This window comes from Peromyscus leucopus, chromosome 20 (genome assembly GCF_004664715.2).
Source record: "Peromyscus leucopus breed LL Stock chromosome 20, UCI_PerLeu_2.1, whole genome shotgun sequence".
In the NCBI taxonomy this organism is placed as follows: Eukaryota; Metazoa; Chordata; class Mammalia; order Rodentia; family Cricetidae; genus Peromyscus; species Peromyscus leucopus.
Genome location: NC_051080.1, coordinates 26,250,294 through 26,277,199, shown reverse-complemented (window position 1 = coordinate 26,277,199; position 26,906 = coordinate 26,250,294). Strand labels below are relative to the sequence as shown.

General features: G+C 47.1%; 1 protein-coding gene across 3 annotated transcripts in view; it reads right to left on the bottom strand.

Annotated features, from left to right (window-relative positions):
• Window positions 1-18,707, bottom strand: part of Khdrbs3 (KH RNA binding domain containing, signal transduction associated 3) — a 170,813-nt gene extending 152,106 nt beyond the window's left edge. Inside the window, exon 1 of one of the 3 annotated variants that reach the window (XR_005089628.1) lies at window positions 18,293-18,450. Coding sequence is in view for 2 of the 3 variants with exons in the window: in XM_028875996.2 (XP_028731829.1) it covers window positions 18,293-18,380 (88 nt within the window). In the remaining variant the exon portion in view is untranslated. Of the gene's footprint in view, window positions 1-17,467; window positions 18,257-18,292 lie in introns of those variants that run through there. The other 2 variants (XM_028875996.2, XM_028875999.2) reach the window with 2 other exon arrangements.
• Between the last annotated feature and the right edge of the window lie 8,199 nt (window positions 18,708-26,906).

Below are 26,906 nucleotides of genomic sequence, written 5' to 3'. Positions count from 1 at the left end.
AGCTCTATGGAAGGAGGAAAAAGCCCTAACATGACTAAGCACAAGAACAAGGCGCCACAAAGTATGTAAAGTGCAGAACTGAGTTCTAGCTGCTGCCAGCTCTCGGAGCAGATCCAGGATGGTACGGGCCAAGCACGGTTCACCTCCTTTAAAACGCACATGCTTGTGTTCCTTTGATGTTTTCTCTGTATAATTACGATGCCGGGCACTCTCAGTTTCTCTCTCTATAATTCCCTGAGTTTTATGGAATTGTTTCACTCGATAATGTTGAATATGCTGAAATAAGATGCATAGAACAGCAAAATGAGCAGTCTTCGATTCCAGAAACAGTCTGGTTTTCACTTATGCTAAAGCCTAATGTCTCACAGGCTCAGTGGCATTAGCTCTACAATGGGAGCACTGGCACTCCTCTGCAGGAGGCTGTTGCAAAGATTACATAAAATAATGATCTGGAAATTAGACCCTGGGCGTGTATAGAGGGTAGGCGGGAGCCACTACTAGCATTATGATGTTTTAGTTCTGATCGTGGACTAGCCCAGAGCTAATCACATGGAACTAGACAGCAGATCATTTCCTTCATAGGTCCTCACACAGCACTACAGACTGATGACAATATGCTCTGAACTTCTGCTTTTACCAAGGGCTGGTGCAATTCACCTGGCAAGTGGGCGCCACCACTGCCACTTCTGCAGCTGTCATCTTTAATTGGCATTTACCTCTTTTTCTTCTTGCTCTGTTTTTCTATCTTAGTCACCCAGCCATGTGGGGAGCCACAGAGCTTTGAACACAAATGGGCACAAATTGAAGTCTTGTCCCATCACTGTGCTTGGTAACCTTAAGAATGCTCTTCTGCCTGCCTTTCTGATGTTCGGCCTCCAATCCGCCAATTCACAGAGGAGATTTTTCATTGAGGTTAAAGACAACGGTGTCCACTTCACAGACTGCAGAGTATCAGGATTAGAAGAAACTATTTTAGGAGAAACCAAAAGTGGCCGTTAAAAAGCAGCCCCAAAATAACACTTAATGAGGTAGGCACAGTATACAGAGGATAAAAAGCAGCATGGGAGAAATGGGGGGAGAGGTCACCAAGTCAGTCAATTAGCTACCTGGTCATTCTGACATGCCATTCCAAATCTTGGGCAAACACCCTGGCAGATACTCTTGAGTATTAGACAAATCAGGCCTCGGTGAAATGCAAAAGAGAAACCAACTCCACCACACCCTTACCTCTTACCCCTCTGTAATTTGAACGATGAGTTTGGGAACAGCCTTCCTTCCACTTGTAGTATTCAGTTTTAAGACAGCCATGTGACTTTAGGCCAGTCACAGCTCTGTGAGAGCCCGTTTTCCCACTGGTAGGATGGAATTGATGCCATTCATCCTGAAGATGGTTCTGGGGACTTGGGAAATACTGTCTGTCAATCTCCCAACACAGCCTGATGCTGAGCAGGAACTCAAACTTTAAAGCCCATCTTTAGTAGTCATCCTGTAGCAGCAACGACTCATTTGATCTCTCTAAGATCCTGATGCACAATTTGAGATAATCAGAGTACATGAAAATCTCTAAAGCCTAGCTGTAGATACTCTAGGCACCCATAAACATTCATTTCCTGCGGCACACCCCAACGCTCTATGGTAGGCAGAAAATTGGCTTCCTCCAAAGACATCTGCATCCTTACCTCCAGAGCCCATAATCATTAAGTAGTGTGGAGAACAGCTGTAGATGGGACTAAGCTGGCCTTTAAGTGGCACTATTACCCAGGTGAGCCCAGGACAATCACAAAGGCCTTACAAATGCAAAGGCCAGAAGAGAGACGATGGCCTCCTGGTGCTGCTTTTGCAGACAAAGGAAGGAGCTACACGCCCACTCCGTGGCCAGTTTCCAGAGGTCAGAAAAGCCAGATTCTCTACAGAGCCTCCAGAACACTCAAAAGCATCTACAGGGATCTGAGTACAGGGCTGGGAGTTAGCAACGCCACTGGATTAGTAATAACTGTTACAAGAGCCATAGAAAAGGAACACACTACAAGATTTTCAGATTCAAGTGGATCATATAGATCTGAATCTGAAAACTGAAAACAAAAAAGAAAGTAATTTTGCTTCTTCTACACAGTCATACCTCTCATGAAATCTCTTAAGGACATCACTGTAGTGATCTTAACTGTGACGATTCCATGCCTTGTCCATAAAGAACTCAGAGGATGATAAATCACACAGGCACTCAGTAGCTGCAGCAACAGTGTTAAGTCAAGACACCAAGAAAGATCACAAAACACAGAAATACCCGGGGTTTGAGGAGGAGCCGACTCAAGCGAAGTTGCAATTTTCAGACACTAAGCAAGAGATTCTGCACACCTCCCCTGAGCACGTGGCCGCCTTCAAGCACACTGGATTAGGTTTCGCCATGGCTCGGATTTGGTGAAACTTGGTGCTGTGGAAGCTTGGTCTTTAGTGATCAACTCCCTGAAGGTAAATAGATCAGAGGAGAGCCACCCCATGTATGAATTGATGCCATCTCACTAAAGTGGCTTGGGTCTAGACCAGTTCTTTAAGAGTGAGCTGCCAGGGCACAAGCTGCCTAGTTTTGGCTCCTTCTCTATGCAGTGGGATTCCCTTCCCCACTGGCACGTCGATGCAGCAAACTAACATGACACCATGCTGTCAGGACTCTCCAGTCACTGGAGTCATGAACCATAGAAGCCTCTTTATAAGGGAACTAACTGGCTTCAAGTATTTTAGTGCAGCAACCCAAAACTAATGAAGGCGGGTTTCAAGGCAATGCGTGGTTTGAAATCTTTTGTGAATAGTTTAAGTTCTTAAAAACAGAAAAGGCCACACTACTCCTCTAGGTATATCTATGTACTATCAGTTAAGACCATCATCTTCTCTTCATCTAAGAAAGCCAAGTCAACTTAACTGAAAAGGTCTATTACTTACATTTTCAGACAGATCAAAAAAAGTCTAGAAAAGACCCTCTTATAGATCATTCAAATAGAAATTCACTTTTATTTAAAGTGCATTAAATGAGTTATGAGTCTGTCATAACCAAGTTTCCTCATATTTCACTACTTCACTAGAAAGCAACAATTCACCTGGGCAAAAGAAGTACACATTTTACCTGAGTCTGCAGAGGATAGCAGGGGTCCCTCAACCAAGGGTCTTAACCAAGCATGCTACCCAACCCCTCTGACACACCAGTTTGTCTGAGCCAGAGGGCAAAATAAAAAGTAGATAGATAATAAACAAATAAACACTGTCCACCAAAAGATCTTCCCTCCTCAAATTCTCTTTTTGGCCAGCTTTTATCGTGTGACTTCTTATTCCAGCAAGAAAGCTCCAGCATACTACTCACTGTGGATTGGGCCACTGCCTCTCTCAAGAAAGCAAACCAGAACCAGGGTGCACCCATGAGAAAGGCAGCAGAAAGGAAGGTGCCTGGGGCTGCTTTCCACTGAGCCCTAAGCCCTAAGCATTAATCTATTGCAGTTCCTATGGCAGAAGTGTGTGGCCTCTGCACTCTACATATAGCATCAGGGAGGCAAGCAGGCCCTGGGCAGGCAGGAGGAGTCACACTCAAAGATCTGAAGATCTAGGTCTAAACATTCGCATTTGATGTAGCCACATACATCAAAAGCATCCCCAAAGAAATTGCATGGTGCCTACCATTAAATGTAAAAGTCCACTGGCAAGGTGTGAGTCAACACAAAGTCAGAGCTAAAGAAAAGCTACCAGGGGCTGCTGAGTTTTCTAGGGGATGAGGCCGTGCTCCACCACACTTCCTGGCCCTGTACCATGGTGCTCTGCTCCATCCACTTTAGCAGCCGGAGTTCAAGTGTGTGCAGGATCGGCATCAGTGGCAGCAACGCTTAAGATCCCATTTAAAAAGCAGTGCACTGTGTCACTTAGACACACTCTTTAGGAAGATAGGGAAAGGCGACAAGAGAGGCCTGCACTTCTGGCTAGCCCTCTCCTGTCATGGTTCATCCACACACCTCAGAATGAACAAGCCTGACATAGATGTCTGAGAAATGACAGATCTCCTCAAAGCCAGTTGCTGGAAACTCAACAGAAAAACAATCTACTGCCTTCGCTCACCAAAGCAACTTCAAAGAAGGAATCATACATGAAAACGCAGGGACCAACCAGCTATGCTGTGCCCACCCTCTCCAGGCTAAGCTCTGAGGGGCTGGCACAGGACAGTGAGGCACAAGAATGAGGCACATTCCCCGCCTCTAAGGTGCTTAGGTCCTCCTGAGAGAGTCACTTCCAAAACTCCGTTGTGACTGACACAGTGGGGTCAGTGCAAAGTACTGGTAGAGAAGGGAAGGGGGAAACCTGCTAGACACACAGACAGAAGAGGACGTGACTTATTACACAGTAGACAAGGAGCACGCAGTCTTCAGAGAGGCCATGTTTTGACACTAAGGAAAAGCATTCCTCCCCCAAGAGTCAAGGATGTTTGTGCTCTCCATCAGGGTCACTCTGAAGCCGCTCTTCCCTCCCCTGACTAGAATAAAGCACTACTTGCTCCTAAGCAGGGCCACAGGATCCAGGCTGTCTTTATTACAGCACTTACCACCCTACAATATAAATGTCTTTTAATTTGGCCGCCTCCCCACTGTGCTGGAAACTCTTTAAGCAGGGATAACTTATTAGCCAGCTCTGTGCTCCAGCACTTCGCCCAGCCTAGCCATGCTCCCACTGCGTAAGGATGGAACCCACCCCTGGCCTGAGGAGACTCGGAGAAACACACGCCCTGGCAGCCTGCTAGAGGTACCCGGAGAAGGCTATGATTTCCTCAGTGCAAAATCATGCTTTTTTTTGTTGTTGTTTAACTCTCCAACTCTACATAAATCGCTACAAATTCTTTACGGCAAGCAAACTACATGGTACCAAAAAAGGCAAGAGAAGAATTCTTCTGCCCTCCTCTAAGTATCTCAAAGAAGTATCCAAGGAGCATAAACTCTGGGCCTAGTATTTATTCTATGCTGGACTCCCTAAAGGGAAAAACAGTAACATTTGTGCTGCTAGTTCACTAGACTTGGGGAAAGGAGGATGGCTGAGTTTTAAGGACCTGACAATATGTTAGCACTTCACACAGATTCTCCCAGGACCATTAAGGAATGAAAACACTAAAGTCTGTGGTACATAGCACCAAAGCTAATGCAGCGCTGAACTGTCCAAGGATGGAGAAAAGGAAACTGTGACATGACAGAATCATCTAGAACACAATCAAGCAACTGGTAAATTACACCTCTTAATTCTTCTCTCCTTATTCTTCTAAGTCACTGGAGGCCATGAAAATACAGAGCAATACTTTGGACCTGGTGGCGCATACCTGTAACTCCAGAACTGGCAGAATGAGGAAGCAAGATCATGAATTCAAGATCAGTCTGGGATACATAGTGAATTGACACCAATTTATGCTACACAGACAAGACTCTGCCTTAAAAAAATTACGAAATAAACTCAACACTGAGAATTCTGACTCTCTATTTGGTCTGATGAGCATTTTACTAAACGATGGGCATTATGTCAAAAAGCAGATAGTCTTCTGCCAGGGTGTGTAAGGAGACTGAGATGCAGGGGCACCAAGGAATAGCATCTTCACAATATTCATGTAAGAACCAAAGAGTAAACAATTATTAACAGAACCAGAACCTCTGGAGATGTAACAAGGTCTCCAAGGTCAGCCGCCCTGTGGCAATCAGAAGTATGCTAAGTTCACTCAGTCATAAAGTATCCGTGGGCAGAACTATCAACCCATCTAGGACAAGGCTGAGGACACTTCCTGTGGCTCCCAACAAACACGAAGGCCTGCTGATGAATGGAAGACTTCTAGGAATAATAATGATGATGATAATATAAAAAGGAGACAATTAGGAAAAGCCTAGTTTGTTCCAGGCCATCAGAGATGTCTTAGGTGGGTGTAATCACCTCTCCTCGTCCAGGTACTGACTGCTGTGTTCGGGAGCCACCTGGGCTCTGCGTCACTGTCAACCACTACTCCAGTATAGACAGTGTGATTCCACCACAGGTGATCTGTCCTAACGACAGACTTTCTTCAGGGAATAGGATCACTCCTGAGAAAACCCTCCTGTCACTGCTCTCAAGAAGTTCCTTTATAAACCCAGTAAAGCAATACATTACATCAAGACAATTTTGCGAAACAAGTCTATCCCATAATGAGAAGAAAAATGTAATTTTGAGATTTTTTTTTTTTTTCACTCAATTGACTGGTGCCTTTCTGCTGAGCCTGAAAGAGAATGTGAGGCCACAGGAGGGCCAGGGATCATGACCCACCGGGTGGTTCTGCCTTTAGACAGGGCTTTACAAAGAAAGTGCCAGCGTGGGGAGACGGCTCCATTCGTATGTGCCAAGCAAGCATGAGGACCTGAGTTCGGATCCCCAGCACCCATGCGAAAGGCCAGCCGCAGCAACACGCCTGGAAGCCCAGCCTGGATAAAGAGACAAAAGGAACCATACGACTTACTGGCCAGACAGTGCAGCTGAATCAGCAAACTCCAGCTTCAGTGAAAGATCCTGTCTGAAAAAATAAGGTAGAGTGCACTGGGAAGGACACCTGATTTAGGCCTCTGGCCTCTACATGTATGTGTGTGGGCACACACATACACCCTCCTTACCTCCCACACAGAAGGCATCTGTCTGACCGTGCCAAGAAAATGTACTCGCGTAAGTTTACAAAATTATTTTCCCAATATAATAATGAAACACTGAATAACATGCATAAAACGACTTAAAAAGACTCTCATCTTCCAGGTATATTGGCAAGCTGCAGGATGTTGGAAAGACCTACATAAGGGGAATGAGTGGTCTGCAGTAGATGTAGCTCAGTTACCATTTAATTCAGACAACAACTTCTATTGTGCCCTCTCTGTGGGTGACAGGGAAAACAAAACTCACCAGATCTGGTCCTCAGTCTGCAACATGAGAGCAGTCTGGGGTAGGCTGACTCACCCCACAACAGCCTTGCACACTGCCTGTTTTCACAAAGCCTTATCAGAGTGCACACATACTCACTCATTTACATGCTTTCCTGATACACGAACAGGAGCTTAATAGAAGGCATACATTAAAAATATCTAGTCTTGGGTTTTTCCAGAAAAGGCCTGAGTTTCACAAGAAGACAATGGAGATACCCTAACAGACACAAATCTGCTTCCAGACCTCTGAGCAAGGGGCCCGGAAGCAAGGACACTGTGGCAGCCCAGACCCGGGTTTGAAAGAGCATTCCTCGATGAGAGAAACCAGGGCACTGTCTAAGACAGCACTAATTTCAGAGAGAGGCACCAGCAAATGAGCTCTGGAACAAGATGCTGTTTCCTCTCCAGCACCCTTCAGTGACTGGTTCCTGGACTGCACCAAATACCCGAACGCACAGATGCTCAAGCTCTGTGTATAAAACAGTGTGATGCCTACTTACACTGAGCTATCTGTGTCTTCTCTGTTGACTAGATGATCACCAGAAAACGTGTTAGTGCTTAATACTATGTAATCTGTAGTCACGTATGATTTATATAACAAAAAAGTGCATGTTTAATGAAGATTCTATTTTTTTCAAATATTTCTAATACATCCCTGGTTAAAAACATGGATATACAGCAGGCCAGCTATACTCCCGTGTGACAGTCCCATCAAACAGGCCAAGGGTACAAGACAGAGAGCTCCCAAGAACCACATGTGGGACAATATGAGCATGCTTATCGAGTAAAGGGTCATAACTCATTGATTAAAATAATCCATGAGCATACAGAGAGATAAACTGAACAGAGGGGCAGGGAAAAGGAACAGGGACAGAGAGATGGCCAAAGAGAGGAAATGTCCCCTTTCCATAGAATGTCAACTGATAAATGTAACCGGAGCGGAGGAGTTAGAAAACCACATCCACAGCCATGTTTCAGGTAAGAAATATTGGGGGCTTGTCTGTGAGGGACAGTTTGACAAACACGGGATACTTAGCCTTAAAGTATAACCCGGAAACGGTCTATGTAGTTACAAAAGGAGACAGTTTACTTGGCAGGAAGATGCCAGCATAACTTCAACCGGTCACCAAACTGATCAAAAGGGCAGTGAGGATTCCAGCACCGTGTGCCCTCACATACAACATGTCACCTCCACAACAGTGCAAAAGAATCGGACAGCCCAAACTTAGAGACACTTCCCACGAGCACTGGCGTGTCCTCAGAGGCAGGGGACGGCAGAGGGCTGTTGACACTAACACACTGGGAATCTGGCAGCTGGCTGCAATGTGTGCTCTGGATCTGGACCCCTCAACTGGGTCAAGGGGCCAAAACAGGTATGGGATTGGGTGATAGGCCAGCATCACGCTGAGCGTCATCAACACTCAAAAAGAAGGCCCTTCTTGTGGGGAAGTAGGCAGAGGTGTTTACTACTCAGAGGGCACAGCCATGTGACATGTGTACCTCGCCATCAGGGGTCATGAACCTATACAGAGGGCAGGAGAAGGAAGCTCCAGCAAAGGTTAACTGGAGGATCCACAGAGATGGGATAAAGGGACCTTAGTGCTACCCTTTACGTGTAAATTTAAAATGATTTCCAAATAAAGCTTTAACAGCAAGAACAAGAAGTATCTTGAATACTGGAAGAAGAAAAGACAGATAAATAACTACAAGACATCATTGAAGGTAGGAAAATGAAGATGTGGGGAAACAGAAAAACCAGAGAAGTTACACACTATGTGCCAGCACCACGTCAGTGACCTAACGGTACTCAGCATCCAGTTCATACTTCTTTAACAAGAGAGCCAGAAGAGGAGTGGATATGGGGGGTGGGTCGAGGAGAGGGAGGGGAAACCAGTCAGATTGTATTGTATGAGGGAAAGAAACAGAGGAGGGAGGGAGGGAGGGAGGGAGGGAGGGAGGGAGAGAGAGAGAGAGAGAGAGAGAGAGAGAGAAGAGAAGAGAGAAGAAAGAAAGAAAGAAAGAAGAAAGAAAGAAAGAAAGAAAAAAAAAAAAAAAAAGAAAGAAAAGAAAGAAAGAAAGAAAGAAAGAAAAGAAAGAAGAAAGAAAGAAAGAAAGAAAGAAAGAAAGAAAGAAAGAAAGAAACTTGGTCCACAGAAAGAGAGAAAGAGTAAGCTTCATATCCCTATGAGTTCTAACACAGCACATAATCTGCTCTGCAAAGTCTGTTAGCGTGTCTACCTCCCTGCCTGGGCCCTGCACACCTGATGAGACACAGTATAAAGGAGAGAGGAGGCTGGAGAGATGACTACAGTTAAGTGCTCTTACTGCTCTTGCGGAGGCCCCCAGTTCTGTTCCCAATACCCACACTGCAGCTCACAAACCCAGCTTCAAGAGATCTGATGCCCTCCTATGGACACCACACACATGCCCCCCCCCACACACACACTAAATAAATAAACCTTTAAAAAGAGGGACACGTATGTTAAAATCAATAATGAAGGAGACAATGGCAGCAGCAGCCATTTGCTCTATGCTTACTATACACCTCGGCTCCTCACAGCACCTCACGGAAACACCACACAGAGCACTTCAGAGCACATGTACCTGTTCAATCACCATTTTGCAGTCAGGAAACTGAGGCTGAGAAGAGTCAATGCAGCCACGGCCACAACACAAGAAAGGCAGAGCTAAGACATGAGCCCAAGTTTGGCTGACACAAAACTTAACTCTCCTGGGCTGCAAAATGGTGTGAGTCCAACTCCAGCACCATTTCAGCCAACTGTGGCTTGCATGTGGCGCAGAAGCTAAGGACGGAGATTTTTCTAAGCAGTCAGCTACTGTCTGTGTTCTCTGATCATAACTGGACTAAAAGCAAGAGACACAGACATGAGGCACTAAGAAAACCCAGTCCCTCCCCACAGAAACCAGGCGGTCCACTCTGCTCTGGCCAACAGGCAAAGAGCTGGGGTCTGAAACCAAGACAGAAAAGGTAGTTTATGGGGACCAAAGACGACCAGGTGAAGACCTCACGTTAAATATCACTGTCACTTCATGTCAGTGACAACAAATTCACTAAACATCACTGCCATTTACAAAGCTGGGAACGTCGGCTCAGAGACAGAACTATGCTGGTTCAATTTAGCTGTATTAAATATTCACAGTTCAATTTAGTAGTTCAAAATACTTCAACACACATTACTTGCATCATTGAAAAACAATTTTTGGAATCCTTATAGCCTCTAGATGCGGTGATCCAGTGTTCAGTCCTGCTAGAAATAACATTAAAAGAGAGCTGTGTTTGGTTTTTTCAAAACCCTCCCAAGGCTCTGTGCCTGGTAATGACAGACCCTCTAACTCACCACTCAAGGCAACAAGAGGCAGAAAACCCCACACCAGATGACAGATGTTATTTTACTGTCCTTTGCTTGCACATCTAAGACTTTGATACACATGCCTCGATACAAACTAACTGTGAGAACTAGAATTCCTCTTTATCTGTAGAATGAGACAAAACTAACTTCACCCAGTAGTACCCAGACCGAAAGAAATGTGTGGAAAAGCAAACTAGCAACTGAGCACAGCGCCCCTTAGGAACTCAGAAACACTGGCAACTAGACAAAGCCATGCCACTGTGTTCCGAAATGCTGGCCAGAAACTGCCCTAGATTTGAAAAAAGTAAGAGAAATGCATGAAAACCCAAAGAAACGCAGCTTGTCCATCAACACTAATTTCAGTTCAGGAGTTAAGCTAGTACAGATAGAAGCAGATCAGCAGCTATGTGGAGCGCCATCTAGTGGATGAAGAGCAGAGCACAACTGAATATCATGATCAGGAGAATAACACCAGGAAAATGAGAATGAAAACTGCCCCTCCCTGCTCCCTTCTAATCTCTCAATGGGACCTCGAACCAATAGCGATCCCAAGTGTTGGATTTATGCTGAAAGGAGAGATCAAAGAGGTGGCCGTCGCACATCCATGCCCTTTACCGTGCCAAAGAAGAGCACCAATAATGTGCCAGAACACCTTTAAGATCCTTAAAATAGCAGCAAAAGCTGATTGGTGAAAACCATGGAAATTTCCAGCCTCCAACTCAGAGCTAGCTCTCTTGTGTTGTGGAGGCTGCGGGGCCAGACACGCTTTAAGCTGCGCAGTCATAAAAAAAAAAATGTTTATGGAACTTCATTTGTTAAATTTAGGCTTCAGGTGCTGTGCCTCAGCTAGCATGATGAAATCAACCCTAGCTGCTGATTCTGGTGGGGTGAAAGAAGAGGCTTCCTAAGCCAGGGATGCCTCTTCCCGCACTTCCAGGGCTGGAAAACTAAAATCATGCTAGTATCATACTAAGACTACCATACACAATGGAGCTAGGACCTGTGTTTTAAGGTGTCACTAGTCACTGTGTGTCTGGAAAGTGACCCCGGTACTGACCTCACACATCTGTCTCAAGACAGTCTACAAAAACAGCAGGGAATAATAATGTAAAACCTACTATGTGTTCTGCATTACGTATGTGTAAAACATCAATCATGCCAACAGAGCATGGCATCCTACATTTGCTGATGGCACACTGAGGGTCTGACAAATTATACAACTGGACAAACTTGAAGGGTGTCACCTTCCACAATCACAGAATTCTTTCTGCACAGTTTGGTCCCTGTTAGGTATGGCCAGTCCCAAAGTAGCAGCCACCACCAGTCTCCACACTGGCAGCCGTCCCAGTCTGCCCCTCTGTACACAGGGAATCTGTTCTGCTCGGCAGAGCACTGTGCAAAGCTTCGCAGGTAATTTAAGGAGCTGAACCAGCAACACCAGTCATAAGGCCCACTTCCACACTCTACCTGGTGCTCCGAGGCGCACGCACTGGGTAATTAATTAGCTGACCTTCCTGAGCTTAGTTTTCTCCCCTGTAAAATGATGTATTCTTTTAAGAATATTAGAAGAATCAAATGAAATAGTATACATAAAGCATGCAAACAAGAAAAGGCCCCTGATAAATGGCAGCTGCAACCATTAACAATTACAAGGCACATATGTTTAAACATACTCCCTTCCAGAAAGCCCAAACTATTATTTGTGGAAATATAATCTTGTGTGTTAACGCAACATTCTTTATTTCCTCCTTTCTTTTGGAGCCTGGTTTTAGAGGATGGAAACTTCCTCACTATACCACAAACTAAGTAAAAATCGAATACACTCTGAACCGGTCCTGGCAGACCGAGTATTAAACACAAAGAGCTCTGTAGCTCTATAGGACGTCTTCAACACGGTAGGCCCTGAGCGAAGATTTCCCTTGCACACTTTCTGTGCCACGTTGTCCGGCTTTCTCTCTGACTTCCAAGATGCACACGTTAAGTCTGGCTCCCCACCTTGAACAGCCACCAAAGACTCAATAGTGCTCCTGAGAGCTCGGGGCACAAGCTGCCTTTCTGTTTCAGCACATTTTCAGATACCTCTTTTAAAAATTCATCACCGCCAACGGAAATTCCTAATGGGCTTCTACCATAATCAAACTTTTCTCTAAAAACAACACTCACAGCCTTTTATATCCTTTCTTAAAGTATCCCCTCAAAACATGAAGATCTGAAGTTCCAGCTTGACTACAAGCTCCACCTCCACTGCTTTCTGTTTTGGAGCTACGGATGCCTCATTAGGGGGAAAAAAACAAGGCAGCAAGGCAGGGATACAATTACCTTCCTTGCAAGATCTGGTGTGGCTCAGAGATAATGCACAGGAGGCACCTGGCACCAAAGAGGCCCTCTATGTGGTAGCTTGTATTTAACCAATTATAATCACTCTTCCAGAGCTAAGATCACCCTGCTTACTGTTTTGGTAAAAATGCATGCCATTCTCTCTCTTTTCAGCCAGACAGATGACAAATGGCAAACAGGTCTTTGGATACCCACGCTGAAGCTGGCGTCTGGCATTCACAGACCTTCAGTTGTTCCTCTGACTTCCGGTTTCTGGCTAAGCAGGGCTGCAGTGGTGCACGCCTTTAATCCTAGCACTCAGGAGGTGAGGCAGACAGGTGGATCTCTGTGAGCTCCAGGCTAGCCTGGTCTACATTGTGAGTTCTAGGCCAGCCTGGGCTACATAGTGAGTCACTGTCAAAAAAAAAAAGGAAGGAAGATAGGTAGGTGAGTTTTTGGCTGGCACTGCAATTGCAGATTAACTCCTTCAGGTAAGAAGGTTTATAAGACAAGTTCCAAGGGCTTTCAGAATTCTACTTTGTCTCTATTTAAAAAAGAAAAACAATCATCTCATTGTGGATTTCAGGAGGAAGGCTGCCTGCACCAGAGTGCACTGGTTTATCAAGTTCCTCAAGAAAGAAAAAAAGTAAATAAACATCTGATTCTAAGCCGATCTGACGACATCTTCTCATTAGCTCCTGGAGAAAGACCCCTACTGTTCTGCCACATTTAGGATCCTAGCATGTTCTTCTGCCTGCTTTAACACATTTCACTTAGAGCCTTCCTGCCTTCCTGCCTTCCTCAGTGATGTGCACATTAGAGTCCTCATCCCCACCCCCAGGCCTGGCACTCCACAGAGGTTAGGTGCACAGCTCTCTGTGGCTCTGAAAGGCCAAGCGCACATTCGCATTCTTCATTACCTTTATGGTCCTTACTGCCCAGCCATGAAGGCTGGAGTTCAGTTTGCAAGGCCCAATCATGACACTTGATGCTACCTCCTGAAGCCACAAGGCCGGGTGAGAGACCAGGTCTGCCTCCAAGCAGGCTCTCACTCTCCCAGCAGAGTGATAAGATCTGAACAGCAGCATCACACCTGGGCAGAGGTAAGAACTGGGACTGGAGACAAGAAAAAAGCAATGGAGCCCTCCCCTTTGGTGGAGAGAGGAAAGTAGACGGAGGAACTAAAGCAGAAATCCGAAGGGGGGAGAATAAAAATAGACACCATATCATGTATCTCTCAACCCAGTGTGGTCAGGCAGAAAAAGAGGCAACTGCACATCCCGGAGCCTGGCCTTCCTAGTCTCCGCCTGTCATTAGCCAACAGTCTTACAGGAACTGCACTTTCCAGACCCCCCGAGGGTCTGTACAGAACAGCATGGCAAAACCAACCACCAAGTTTTGCCATCTCTCTGACATCCTGAAAGTACGCCATGCGGGGCAAGTTCTACAACTGAAAGCCTGGCCCAAAGACCTCTCTATCCCTGGGGTGTTGGCAGTAGAAAGAATACAAGCATCACTCGGGACAGAGGGCCTCAGAAACACTGTCCTAGTTCATTTGGACCCTCTGGTCACTCCGTATTCCAGAAAGACAGCGAATGACTAAGTTCCCGAGAAAAGAAGACATTTAGTTTATAACACAGTGGAGCATAGTTCTTCACCTCCTCTCCAGTACCCAGCACAAGAAGCCTGGCACCCAGGCTGGGTCCCCAAGGTCCAATGTGCTGGAACACTGTTATCTCTCTAAAGGCACTGCATACAACTCGGGAGTGGCTGACCTCCAACGGAAGCACCACCTCCATCTCCTACAAAGACAAACCAAAACACACACAAGCAGAGGAGAAACAATCAAAACCGAAATGATGGCAGCCTCCTCTGGATGAAGCTGGGAATCGCACTCCCAGCACACAGGCACCACACCTTACCCAGCACTCTGCGAAGCTCACTCTTGAGCCCTCACTGTACAGGTCTGAGCACATTCAAGAAAAAAAAAAGGGGGGGGGGATTCCCCAAAAGGGATGCTACACCACTGAACTTCGTGTATCCAAAGAAATATGGGCTAATGGCCCTCTTTCTGCACATAGAGAGCTCCACATACAGCCTAAGGAATGCAAAGAACCCTCTTACTTGAAAAATTGAGGTACCATAAAAACCATTATTTTGAAATATCAACACAGGCCTTATCATTGTGGACAGGCAGGCTACCTCACTCTGGTGTCCTCTACTCCACTCCCTCCTGTCACTAACAACTAAATTCAACTTGGCCAGGAACAGCGACCGATCCATACATAATTAAAAACACGGGGCTGTGCCTTGGACAGACTTGGACAGAGAGCCATCCCAACCTCGACCAAAGTGCTAGATTAAGTCAGAACACGAGGCATTCTGGAGAGGGTTTCAGTACGTGGGTATATCTCTTACTGGCAAACATAATGCAAGGCACGCAACACTACTCTCATCTCCAACTCCCTAGCAAGAAGCGTATCACTTTACCCCACAGGCATGTCTGTGGGAACAAGTGGGGAACAGTAAGAGAACCCCAAAACCTGATTTCTTTCATTTCTTATCAAACCTGATTTCTTTTGTCGTTAATATCAATTAAGCATTAGCCTTACTTTTGTTGGGGAATAAAATTTTACATTTGGGGCAGAGAGAGAAGCAGCTACCTTTGGAAGTTAAAAATCAACTCAGTAAGTAATGTCCATCATAAAACATTGGCCTGGAAAAAAAAAAAAAAAGGCAGAAGCCTACCTATACTAGAAGAGAGTGCACCTGACTGCCTATCCACCCAAGTCCTTACTTAAAGACTGTAACAACAATAATAACTCAGCCAGGACACTGATCAATGTTTATGAATACTGCATTCTGAAATGACTGCGTCTCATGTACAAACGGTCTCAGTCTCATTATCGTACAGTGCTGATTACTAAATTAAAATACTGGTCACAGGAGAGCTTTAATTCGCAGGTGCCTTGGCCTCAGCATCCAATCCTCAAGTCTACAGCGGAGGTCTGCTTCTTCAAAGAAGTACAGGAAGAGACCACTATCTTTTAAAGCAACATCAATCTTCCTAAAGCACACACATGACTACTCTCTCTTACATTAACCTATCCAGGGACAACCATAGTCACTGTATTGATTTCAATAGTGTTTTAAAATAATGTGCAAGAAGAGTCCATTCTATCTTTTGGGGAAGTTGCATGTAGAAAGAAGAATGGCTTTCAAGACAGAGGATATGGATTCAAATTAACTCTCAGGACCTACAGGCTAACATGCAGCAGGGGTCCCAGCAGCCTTCCCGGAAAAGCACTGATTGTCTTGCCTACAGGGCTGCAAGTGTGAGGACAGAACTAGATAGCAAGTGCCTCAAAGTGCCGTGGAAACTCTGTAAATACTGTGAGCTTTGGAGACATTAGCTACAGAGTCTCTTACACAGGACAGTAAAGGTTCACAGTGCCAACCATTTCCTACTGTTGGAGATTTCAGCATAACTTCTGAAAAGAGACCTTCCTTATAGGAAAAAAAAAAAAAAAACACAGCAAAATAAGAATAACAATGCCTTCCTATAAGCAATAAGAGGGTGGCTATCAGATTTCAAATGAAACTTTGCCAACAATCACCCGAATGCTGACTTCAGACCCAATGTTTTTAAAACGGCACTTGTAACGCTGGAGTTACATAACAGCCCATAATTAATATTTTAAATGACAGACCACTATGTTCTGGATATCAGCCTCTATCTCAAGTCATGTAAATCTCACAGTAACAGGAGCATTCTAGCACCAGGGCTTCCTTCACAGGTGAGAAGTGTACTTCTAACAAGAATTACATTCCGGATGAAAACCAAGGCAACCAAGTTCAACACCAAACAAGCCCTAAATAACAACACCTCTCCGGTATCTGGTTCAGGAAATGGAGCCATTATTAACACCAGTAGACGCAGGAACCGACAGAATTGTGAACATCTTAACAACACAAGGCTATGACAACGTGCCACGGAACACAATCCCGACTTTAAAAATAACTCATTATCCTTTAAAACTCGTCTCCCTAATTGAGTACAAGCCTGGTTTGATTTTTGTCTCTTCACTAAAAAAATTGTGCTTGGTTTCACAGTCCAGACCATTTCTAATCCACTGATCTCACACAATGTACAAAGAAATTTCTTACAGAGATCACAGCCCAGCAAGCAGCAAAAGATCTATGTAAATCACGAAGAGTGAGGAGTAAAAAAAAAATCGAACTACAGGAATCTAACTACAAAACTGTTCAGAAGGACCAGGCGGTCAAACTTAAATTCTTTTTCTCTAATTTAGGAGCGAATGCCCATTACTCTTTCTCAAGCCTGCTATAGTAAAGAAATCAAAATAAGCATGCCATTAATGGGAGAGGCTTGCCAACGTATTTCTGTTCAACAATTCAAAGAAGCTTAAATTCGTGGAGACGGGAAGTCTCTCCACCACCCCCAGCAGGCGACAACAGCCTACTCCTGACAACTGTCTACAACAGACAAGTAGCAGAGGTCGCGGTTCTAAAACATAGGTATCTACACACAAATAGAATATGTCTGCCTCATCTTTCTCTCTCAACAATAAAAAGAGTCAGGGCCAGCACTGAGAGAAGCATACCCCTAGCCAGGAACCGCTGCACAGAGTGATTCATAAAATGGTTACAGATCTGACCAGATAATGTCTCGGTCATGTCCCTGGAAAAGAGAAAGAAAGAAAAGGAAAAAGAAAAAAAAAAGAAGGCCATAGGTCCCCAGCCCATCTTCCTCTGAAACACATATGCTGGACCCGGGTGCAGCAGACTGATCCGGGCAAGGCTGGCTTCATTTACCTTCCATCCTAATAGATGATCCAGGAAGCCAAAGCAGAAGTGAGCCTGAAGAATACTGTTCTGGGTAGGCGTGCCTCCATAAACCCCAGTGTCTCTGTCCTTGGCACTTTCCGGCTCCTTTCCCACCCGCGCTGGTTGGAGGAGTGTGAAAAATGGCACAGGCGGGTGGCTCCTTTGGCAATATGCTCAACCCTAAGTCTGCCACCAATGAGGGTCACCCGCCCAGCTTGTCTCAAAGAGAGAAAGGGCGAGCAAGACGGGCTCTCTGGCGGGCCTCCTCTCCCAAACTGAGTCCTCCAAGGGCCGCCTGACTGCCAGGCTGGCATGAGTGCCCGCCCCCAGGAACGGCAAACTGCCCAGCCCGTGGCTGCCTGGGCACACACGGAAGATCGTGGGAGAGGGGTTGGGCTCCTCCCTCGGGGCCGCTGGGGTCCTCCTCCTCTATCTTGCTTGGAGGATCTGACCCTACACCTCTTCCCAAGGTCCCCAAACTTCACTAACAACCCAAGCACCTGTTCCCTTCACCTCCTGCGCAGCCAATCCGCTCAAGCCCATCCATTTCCCTGCAGCGCTTTCTTCCAGCTCCTTTGGACAGCCCGAACACCCCGGGTCCCGGGGCGCCCCACTCTCCCTCTCCAGTGGGCTCGTCTAGCATCGGCCCAGACACAGGCCCCTGCACGCTCGCTGTGTTTCGCCCAGAAGTTTCCCCTGGGTCCACCGGGGTCCCCACGGATGCGCTTCCAGTCCCGTGCAGATAGATGCCCGGCCTCCTCCCTCCTCCCGGGCGCCAGCTGCGCGGGTGCCGTTAACGGCCGGCGCGCTCACCTCGGTTCACCAGGCGCAGGGCGTGCGTGAAGGAGGGGTCCAGAGAGTCCTTCTCCGCCATCAGCTCCGGCAGGTACTTCTCCTCCATGCTCGCCGGCCGCCGGGCCCGCTTCTCCGCCCCGCGGCGCGCGCGCGCCAGCCGCCCCGCAGCCCGAGCCGCCCGCCCCGGCGGCGCGGACCCCGCCAGGCGCCTCGGCGGCCAAGCCGGGCGGGCGGCCGGGCGGCGGCGGCGGCTCGGGGCGGGCGGCGGCCGCTCAGCCCGGCCCCGTGGAGCCCCAGATCACCGCGCTGCGGGCCGCGAGCTGCACGGCGGCGGGATGAGCGAAAGGAGGGAGCGGGCCGGGAAACCGAGGAGCGCTGCTCAGGCTCGCCCGCCAGCCGCGCGGACGCCTAGCTCTGCCGCGACCCGCCCCGCGCGCCGCCCCGCGCGCTCTGAGCCGCCGCGCAGTGCCCGCGCCCTCCCCGCCCCGCCCGCCGCGCCTGCGCGCTGCGCCGACCGCCCGCCGCGCGCCGCCTCGTGGGGGCACCGGGACGGTGCGGGCCCGCGCCGGGGACATCGTGGGGGCGCGTCCGGACCCCAGGCCCCCGGTCTCCATCCCTGGCTCCCCGGGAAGCGTCTCTAAGCTGCCCAGCATTGCCTTGTAGGTGCACCGGCTGGGAAACTGAGGCTCACAGGTCAAGTGGCGTGCCCAAGGTCACCCGTCCTGGGGAGCAGGGAGCAAGGGCAGAACCTGGGGACCCCGGGTTCACCGGGCCCGGCTCTGGGAACAGGCGATGCGACCCGCTGCCGCGTTCTCAAAAGCTCCGCGGACTTGCCTAACTTAGGTCTCTTTGCTGTCCGCTGGTATTTGTACGATAATAACGCCGGGCTCGGGCTTGGAACGCCAGTCTCCTGAGACCCTTGGCGCAGAGGTCGGTTACGTAAAAGCGCCTGTCCTTCAGACTGTCTTTGTCTTCCAAGACTTGCTCGGAGTTGCCCTTCCCCTTAGCCATAAACATGCGGGTGCCTGGACATGGATGAGTGAGTGTCTCAAAACTGTCCCCAGAAGGGAACCTACCCCACCGCACTCGGGTGGTGATGTCTCCCTCTTAAACACCGAACCAAACCCCAGCAAAGGCTCTCCTAGGCCCCTTGCAGATCCCTTGAAGTGTGGGGGAGAAATGTCCCACACCAAGCCAGGGTATTCCAGAGTTCTTGTTCAAGTCCTGACCTCCAGTCATAGTCCCTTGACAGCCCTGAAGACTTCCCCAGACCCCCGAATCGCTTCCTTTTCCTTTCCCTGTGTTCTGAAACCATTCACAGAACTGTTAACTCTGCTTTCATAGCCCAGAACTATCTCAGGGGCACAGCAAGTTTTGTCTGAGGGAGAGGTCTCCAATGCCCAGTGCCTAGGATGAATATGGGGAGGGCGCCAGAAAAGTTTGCTGAAGGAATCCTCCAAACAGCTGATCAGTTGAGTCCTGTACACAGTAAGGTGCAACTCCAGAATCCACTGCAACAGTGTTCCCCGTGTCTCTTTAGTCAAAACTGTCAAGAGGCAGTAAAATGAAATGGTTACTAGTTTGTGGCCCTTTAGCAAAGTTAGGTCACCTGTGCCTCAGTCTACTCGTCTGTCAAGTGGAGATGAGAAGAGGTCGTTTCATAGAAAGCTCATGAGGATTTGCTATTTTGCAAGCACCCAGCACCAGAAAAAAAAAGCCTGGCTGTTCTGCTGCAGTCTCCCCTGCATGGCTGCTCTCTGACACAGAAGCCTTGAACGGCAGCAGGCAGACACCATCTGTGTGGTCCTCGCTGCGGATGATGGCGGATTGGGAGCACAAACTCCCAGCAGCGTCAGCGTCAGCAAGGGATCCTAATGGTAGATCCTGCTTCTGACCCTGAGCTCCAGGCTGGTCTGTCAGGTCAGGCAGTGTGCCCCAAGTCCGAACCTCACAGCTGGACCTCCAGTACTGTCAGCAGTCCCCCAGGGCAGGTGTGGGGTTCTTGAGGGAGAATTTTCTCCTTTTACATCTAAATGGAAACACATGCCTCTTGCTTGTCTTTTTTTTTTTTTCTCCCTAGACTTGAATTCCAGTGATTCTCTGAGAACCACCAAGGAAGAGGATGTGGACAGAGGGCCTGGTGGAAGTGCCTCTTGCTCTCTTCTCTGTCTTCCATCTTCTGCCTCAATAGTAGTCTAAACCTGCACTGATGGTTATCTTTATTAAGCATTTATCAATTATCCTTATTAAGCATTTACTAAGTGTCAGGCTGCTCTGGCAGCTTTACACATAGTCCTCTCCATACTTGCAGCAAAGATTCTGTTTATCACCATTTCCTCATCAAGCACTCTCTAAGGCTGAGTCATTTCATACTCTGCCAGCTGCCCCACCACTGTTAGTCTGGGTTTCCAGGTCCTCCTCTTCTAAACCCTCCCCACTTCCCAGGTAGTGATCTGAGACCTGTGAGACTAGATCTGTGCCCCACCCCCTTTGGAGTATTTGGCAGAGATGCCATGACCACCAGCAGCTGGGGAGGAGGATTCGACACCACCAAGCTGACGGCAGAGATGTGGAAGCATCTGCTCAGAAACCTCCTCCTCCTCCTTCTCCTCCTCACAGAACCTTCCGAAAGGGCAGGCGCCCAGCACTGTGATTGCCCATGCCAGGTCCTCCAGGGAAGAAGCCTGATGTTCCTGTAGGAGGACCAGGAAATTGTCCCCACCCACCAGTCTGGCTGGATCATAAGCTCCAATGCAGGGCACCTCCATGCCTTATCACTTACTGTGCTCTTCTTCAGGAACCCACCACCCTGCAGCCCCAAATTTTCAAGTCCTTTAGAAAGTAAGACACTTAGGTCCTGGAGAAAGTTGGGGCTTTCCTGCAAACATCGGCGGGCGGCAATTACATTCAGATCTTTGGGCTGCTAGGCCAGAGATCTTTCCAGAATACTCTGGTTCTCGCCAAGCACACACCGTGTGCTGAGACTGCTCTGGATTTAGAGGACATAGCATGGCAAAAGGGGCCTTCTCCAAAGGCATCTCATGGCAAGGGCACCATGCCACGACGGACCTTGCACAAGGCTCCACAGTTCCTGTCGACCCTTCATGGACTCCCTCGGCTGCTGTATGGAAGGGGAACTACCTTTTCCTCAGCTCCAGGTCAGGGGCTTGCCTCTCAGTCCCTGAGATGCAAGGGGTACTTCCCAAGCCAACCTTACCCACCACTGCAGGCTACCAGAGGAAGCCCAGCCAGTCTCCGCAACCCCCGCGGGTGAGGTGGCTGTCATTCATGATCTCCACCTGCTTCCAGCCCTTTGCTCCCAAGGAGAGAGAGGTGACATAGCCCTGGCCACTGACAGGAACACTAGTGAGTCTGACACTGCTCTAGTGCTTGACGTCATCAGGGCATGCACCAATCACAGGCTCTGTGTCTGTGAGATAGTTTCCTTATAGGAAAGGATTGCTGCCCATGCTACAAACTTCTCTTTCTACTTGTTTAAGAGAGGTGAGCCTTAGGCCGCATTCACATAGGTGGAGAAGTCCAAATCAGGTTTCAGTCTGTGACAGACACACACACACACACACACACACACCCCTCCATTTCCCTTGCTTACTAGCTACCAAGCTTGCCCCAGTACTCACTATCTCTGAGCACAGGGGAAAGGTGATGACCAGTTTGCAGGGTCAAGCCTCAAACTAGATTTAAACCTCACTAACCTCCTCATGGGCACAGGGTTAATGCTTTCTGGTTCTTCCTCCGTCTCCACCAGCGTTACTTCTGCCCTTGTTCACACTCACCACCCTGAGTCTTCGCCTCTGTGTCCCTGGAGCCCGCTCCGCTCCTTAGCCCAGTGTCTGGTTGAGTGGTCAGTTCACTGCAGGCAGTCATTTATCCGGGAGGGGGGCATTCCTCCCGAAAAGCGGTTCTGTTAACACCACTGCTACTCAGATCTTTGAGACAGGGGCTTTGTCGTGTAAGGAGGGCACCAAAAGACGGCATGGCCTCACCTAGAAATCCATCATCAGCGCGTTACAGCAAAAGATACCAAGAAGATCCACTCCGGTCTCTGAGTCCAGTTGTTGCCACAGAAAACAGATTTCCAGAGCTGTGAGTGTGGCTGAAAGGGCTGACTGCAACCCTGGAAAGGTAGGAGAAACTTTGGTAGGCAGGAATCCTCCGAGTTCCAGCCCATGCTGAGATCAGGAGTGACTCTATGAGGCTTTCCATATTCAGTGCATAGGATAGCTGGAAGGAATCTCAGATTAAGAAAGTGTGGCTCAGAAAGTTGGTATAGACCAGCAGTTGGAAGGAGCATCGGATACATTTGCTCATGTGCACATGCATACACACATGAGTATACACACTCGAGCGCTTCAGTGCACACACACATGCAGACATGTGCAATTACGCTCAATCTATTATCTCTATTCCACCCAGTCTAAAAACAGGGAAAACCATGTCTTCCAGCCCAACCACACATACCTAGAGACATCTAGCCTGCTGACGCTGTAACCACATGCTTTGCAAACCCCCTTTGTATCTGGTGGATGGCAAGCCCAGGTAGGTCCTCATGCACATTTCTTATTACTACAGCAGAAGCCATCTGACTTCTGTTCCAGCAGGAAAGACGCCACAGACATTGCGCACACACCCCCTCGTGGCCAAGTTTGGAAGCACATGCCCCCAAAAGTGTTGCATGAGAGCCTCTTGGGTTTTGCCAGGGTGCTACCGGAAAGAACTCCAGGTAGGACTGTAATGCCAGCCCGAGATGGAAAAGAAGGAACTGTGATTGTAACGTGAAGAAAATGAAAGGGGAAGAAGTAATGAAAACGGGGAGACAGGGAGGAAAAGGAGAAGCACGGGAGGAGAAGAACAAAGGGAAGAAAAGGAACAATGCATAGAAAAGCAGAGAAGCACGAGGTCAGGGAAACCTTCCTGTCTTCAAAGGTAGGCACACATAAGCGACAGAGGAACAAGATGCCCAGGGTAAGTCCCATGACAAGACAAGTGTGTGCAGATAAGCCAGGCAGGAAAGGGCAACAGGGACCCCATATTTGACCCCATCAGGACCTGCCTTGCTGTTTTTTCCAGATTCCAAATCCTTCTGTCTCTATTTCTAAGCCTGGAAACTGTAAATAGAAGTAACAGTTGTTTCCTTCCTATTTTACTGAGATCTGATGAGACCAATAAAGACTTGCAGAGAAGATCCCAGAAACTGCCGTGCATTCTCTGATCCAGCCATCGTAGAAATGTGTTTTATTATTTTCCTTGATGTGGAAGCCACCCTGGATCCTTCACATCCTCCTGTTCTAAAAGGGTGATATGTGGTGCTAGAATGCGCCAAGTTATCACCAACCCCCGGTGCTTTGTAAGAGGCTATGATTTGAAAAGCACGGCTGAAATGTAAAACATTATTGCCACTATAGTAAAAACATCCATGTCCATCTACTAGCCCACTATTTCTTGTCAGGATATATAAAGATACACACAAAGCAATTCTGTCTACATTAGAAGGTGATTTTTTTGGGGGAAGGGGCGGCAACATTAACAGTAAAACTGCACGTACTGAGTTTGGTAAAATAATCCGAAATAAAATATTTTTGGCAGTATCAAATTATCTGTACTTGAACAGCTAGTGGGTAAGATGATAAAGTTTTTGAAGTCCAGTACACTGGGCATTATATAAGAAGACCAGTGTTAGGCAGGCATCGTGGCACAGACCTTTAATCCCAGCACTCGGGAAGCAGAGACTGGTAGATCTCTGTGGGTTTGAGGCCAGCCTAGTCTACAAAATGAATTCCAGGACAGCCAGGGCTGTTATGCAGAGAAACCCTGTCTTGAAAATAGAAATTAAAAAGAAAAGAAAAGAAGTGTTGGAGGTTGAAATGATGGCTCAGCAGTTTAGAACACTTGAGGTCCTTGCAGAAGACCTGAGTTCTGTTCCCAGCACCCAAGGCTCACAACTGCCTATAACTCTAGTTCCAGGACATCTGATACCCTCTTCTGGCCTTCACAAGCATCGGCACTCACATGCACAGACCAACACACAGATAAAAACATATACATATAATTAAAACTAATATAAATCATTTTTACAAGTTTGCAACTGTTCTTTTTCTGTAGTTAAAGCAAGATGATATCAGCTTACCAAAAATGTCTGTGGGAAAGAGTAAATATGAAGTTGAAGTTGTATATTCATGTAAGAGCATAGAATTTCCAAGGAAACTATTTCAGAACAAAAGTGGACTTTTTGACAGTGACTATAGGACAAGCTATGTGTGGCCAAACATTTCATTCTTTGGTTTCTCAATAACCAACAGCTAGCTCATCCACAAATCTCAGCTGTCATCCTTACTTTGCCTGGATTTATACCTGGTTGATATACATTCCCCAAGCCCCAGCTTGTTGTTAATGGAGGAGAGAGGCAGGGCATCCTTAATCAACCTCATTCTGCCTCAGAGGACAGTTGGCAGGCAGGAGTACCCCAGATTCCTCTCTGTTACCTTTTCACTGGATCTTACTTGGTCTCTCTAGCTCTACTCATTGGAGAGTGATCTGCAATCAATCACCACATCAATGGGAAAGCTCAATGATCTCTGCACAGTTACACATAGTGAGTTACCCAGAGTACATAGTGGTTAAAGCTACCACCCTGAGAGCCAAACACAGCCAGCAGCCTCCTCCTAGTCAGCAGGGGATTTGGAGGTAAAGCAGCTTTTTCAGGTGTCTCTTGAAAAATGAAGGTGGTATCACTCACTACAAAGAGTTACTTTAGGATCCTCATGAGATAAATGGGATATGCTGATCCCAGGACCCATGAGCCCAGGATAGGTAACATGTCAGTAAAACTTCACCATTCCACGGGGGAGGGGTGTTGGTATGAGCTATGTGTATAGTTTTAAACTGTCTAGAAGTTGACAATGTGGAAAGAGGCAAAAGTTAATGAAGTCATTTAATTAACCTAATGTATTCAGAATGTTATTTCAACATTCTAGTCAATAATCTAAAGATATTAATGAGTTCTAATATTCCTTTTGGCAATATCTCTAGAATCTAGTATTTTACCACCTTAGCACCTCACAATCCAATTCAAAATTTTCAATGATTAACAAAAAAAATACAAAATTGTGATTTATTTAGTTTATAGTATTGATTAGTGAACATGTGGAATTTGTCCCAGGCTGTGCCCATAGCAGAGCCTAGACATGTGGCTTATTTTGATTCTCTGTGAAAGCCTTAGATATATCCCCCAGAAGCACACCCCAGCAAAATACTTGGAAGGTGGCTCCAGGAAGCACCAGGAAGAGGGGAGAGCATAGGCTACACTCTTTTAAAATTTAAATTCAATTGATTAAAGAGCATGGTAAGTAATTCCTCACTAATAGGAACATCCATTCATGTGCTAATTCTTCCTGTATGTGTGGACAAATGGCTTTGACACTGGGCATTACAGAGTGACAAGAAGTGAGTGATCCAGAGTTAAAGCCCTGCTGTCAGTTCCTAACCACATAAATGTGCCTTACCGCATCCTTCACAAAGTCCCAAAGTATGCTGTGTGCACACCCAGTGTGGTGGCTACAAGATGCCATTGATGCTAAGTTTCTTTCACCGTGCTAAGGCTGGCAAATTTGATCCCTTTCCCACTGTGGGCATCATGACTTCATCCCAGACAAGAAGAAGAGGAATCATGAAAAGCCAAAGCAGAAATGGTTAGTATTTGCTCATCCTTTTCTGCTAATGAGATGCTTTCCTGAAGCCCCATGAAGTATCATTAAAGGTGTGTACCGTGGTGGGTATCCTTGTTTGCATGGGGCAGACTTGACAAGTGCCATGCTTGCTTGGTGGTATAGTAGGGTTCTCTGTTGCTGTGATAAATCACTGACCAAAACCAACTTGGGGTGGGATTATGTGTCTTACATTTCCACATTATAGTCCATCATTAAGGAAAGTCAAGGCAGGAACTGAAGCAGGAACCTGGAGGCAAGAACTGAAGCAGAGACCACAGAAGAATGCTGCTTTCTGACTTGCTCAGCCTGCTTTCTTACACAACCAAGGACTTCCTGGCCAGGTTTAGCATTGCCTATTGTGGGATGAGCCCTCCCACATCAACATCAACCATTAATCAAGAATATATGAAAAAAAAACCCTCCCCGACATTTCCCTTCAGTCCAGTCTGGTGTGGGTATTATTTCAATTGAGCTTCCCTCTTCCCAGATGACTCTACCTTGTGTCAAATTCACAAAAAAATAGTTAGTACATTTGGGTACATTGCCATCTCTAACAAAACTAGAGTTCTTCAGTAAGGAAAAAGACAATGGATGCTTGGCAAGCAACTGAAAGCCTCCAACAGAAGTATCATCTGCAATTGTCATGGCTACATCTATTACTGTTACTACTACTACCACCAACTGCTACAACCAAACTCTCAGATATTTTCCCAGGGAGTCTCACAATCTTCAAAATTTAAAATAGTTGTATTATGTAGTTTTCACTATTTAAAGAAAATACCTCTCCACCCACCCACTCACACACACACTTAGGGCTTTACATCATAGAATCCATATGAGTACAACTCATGGGATCAGGGTATGTGAGATAAGAAGGGAAGAGGAATGGACTGGCTTCCTGTGAG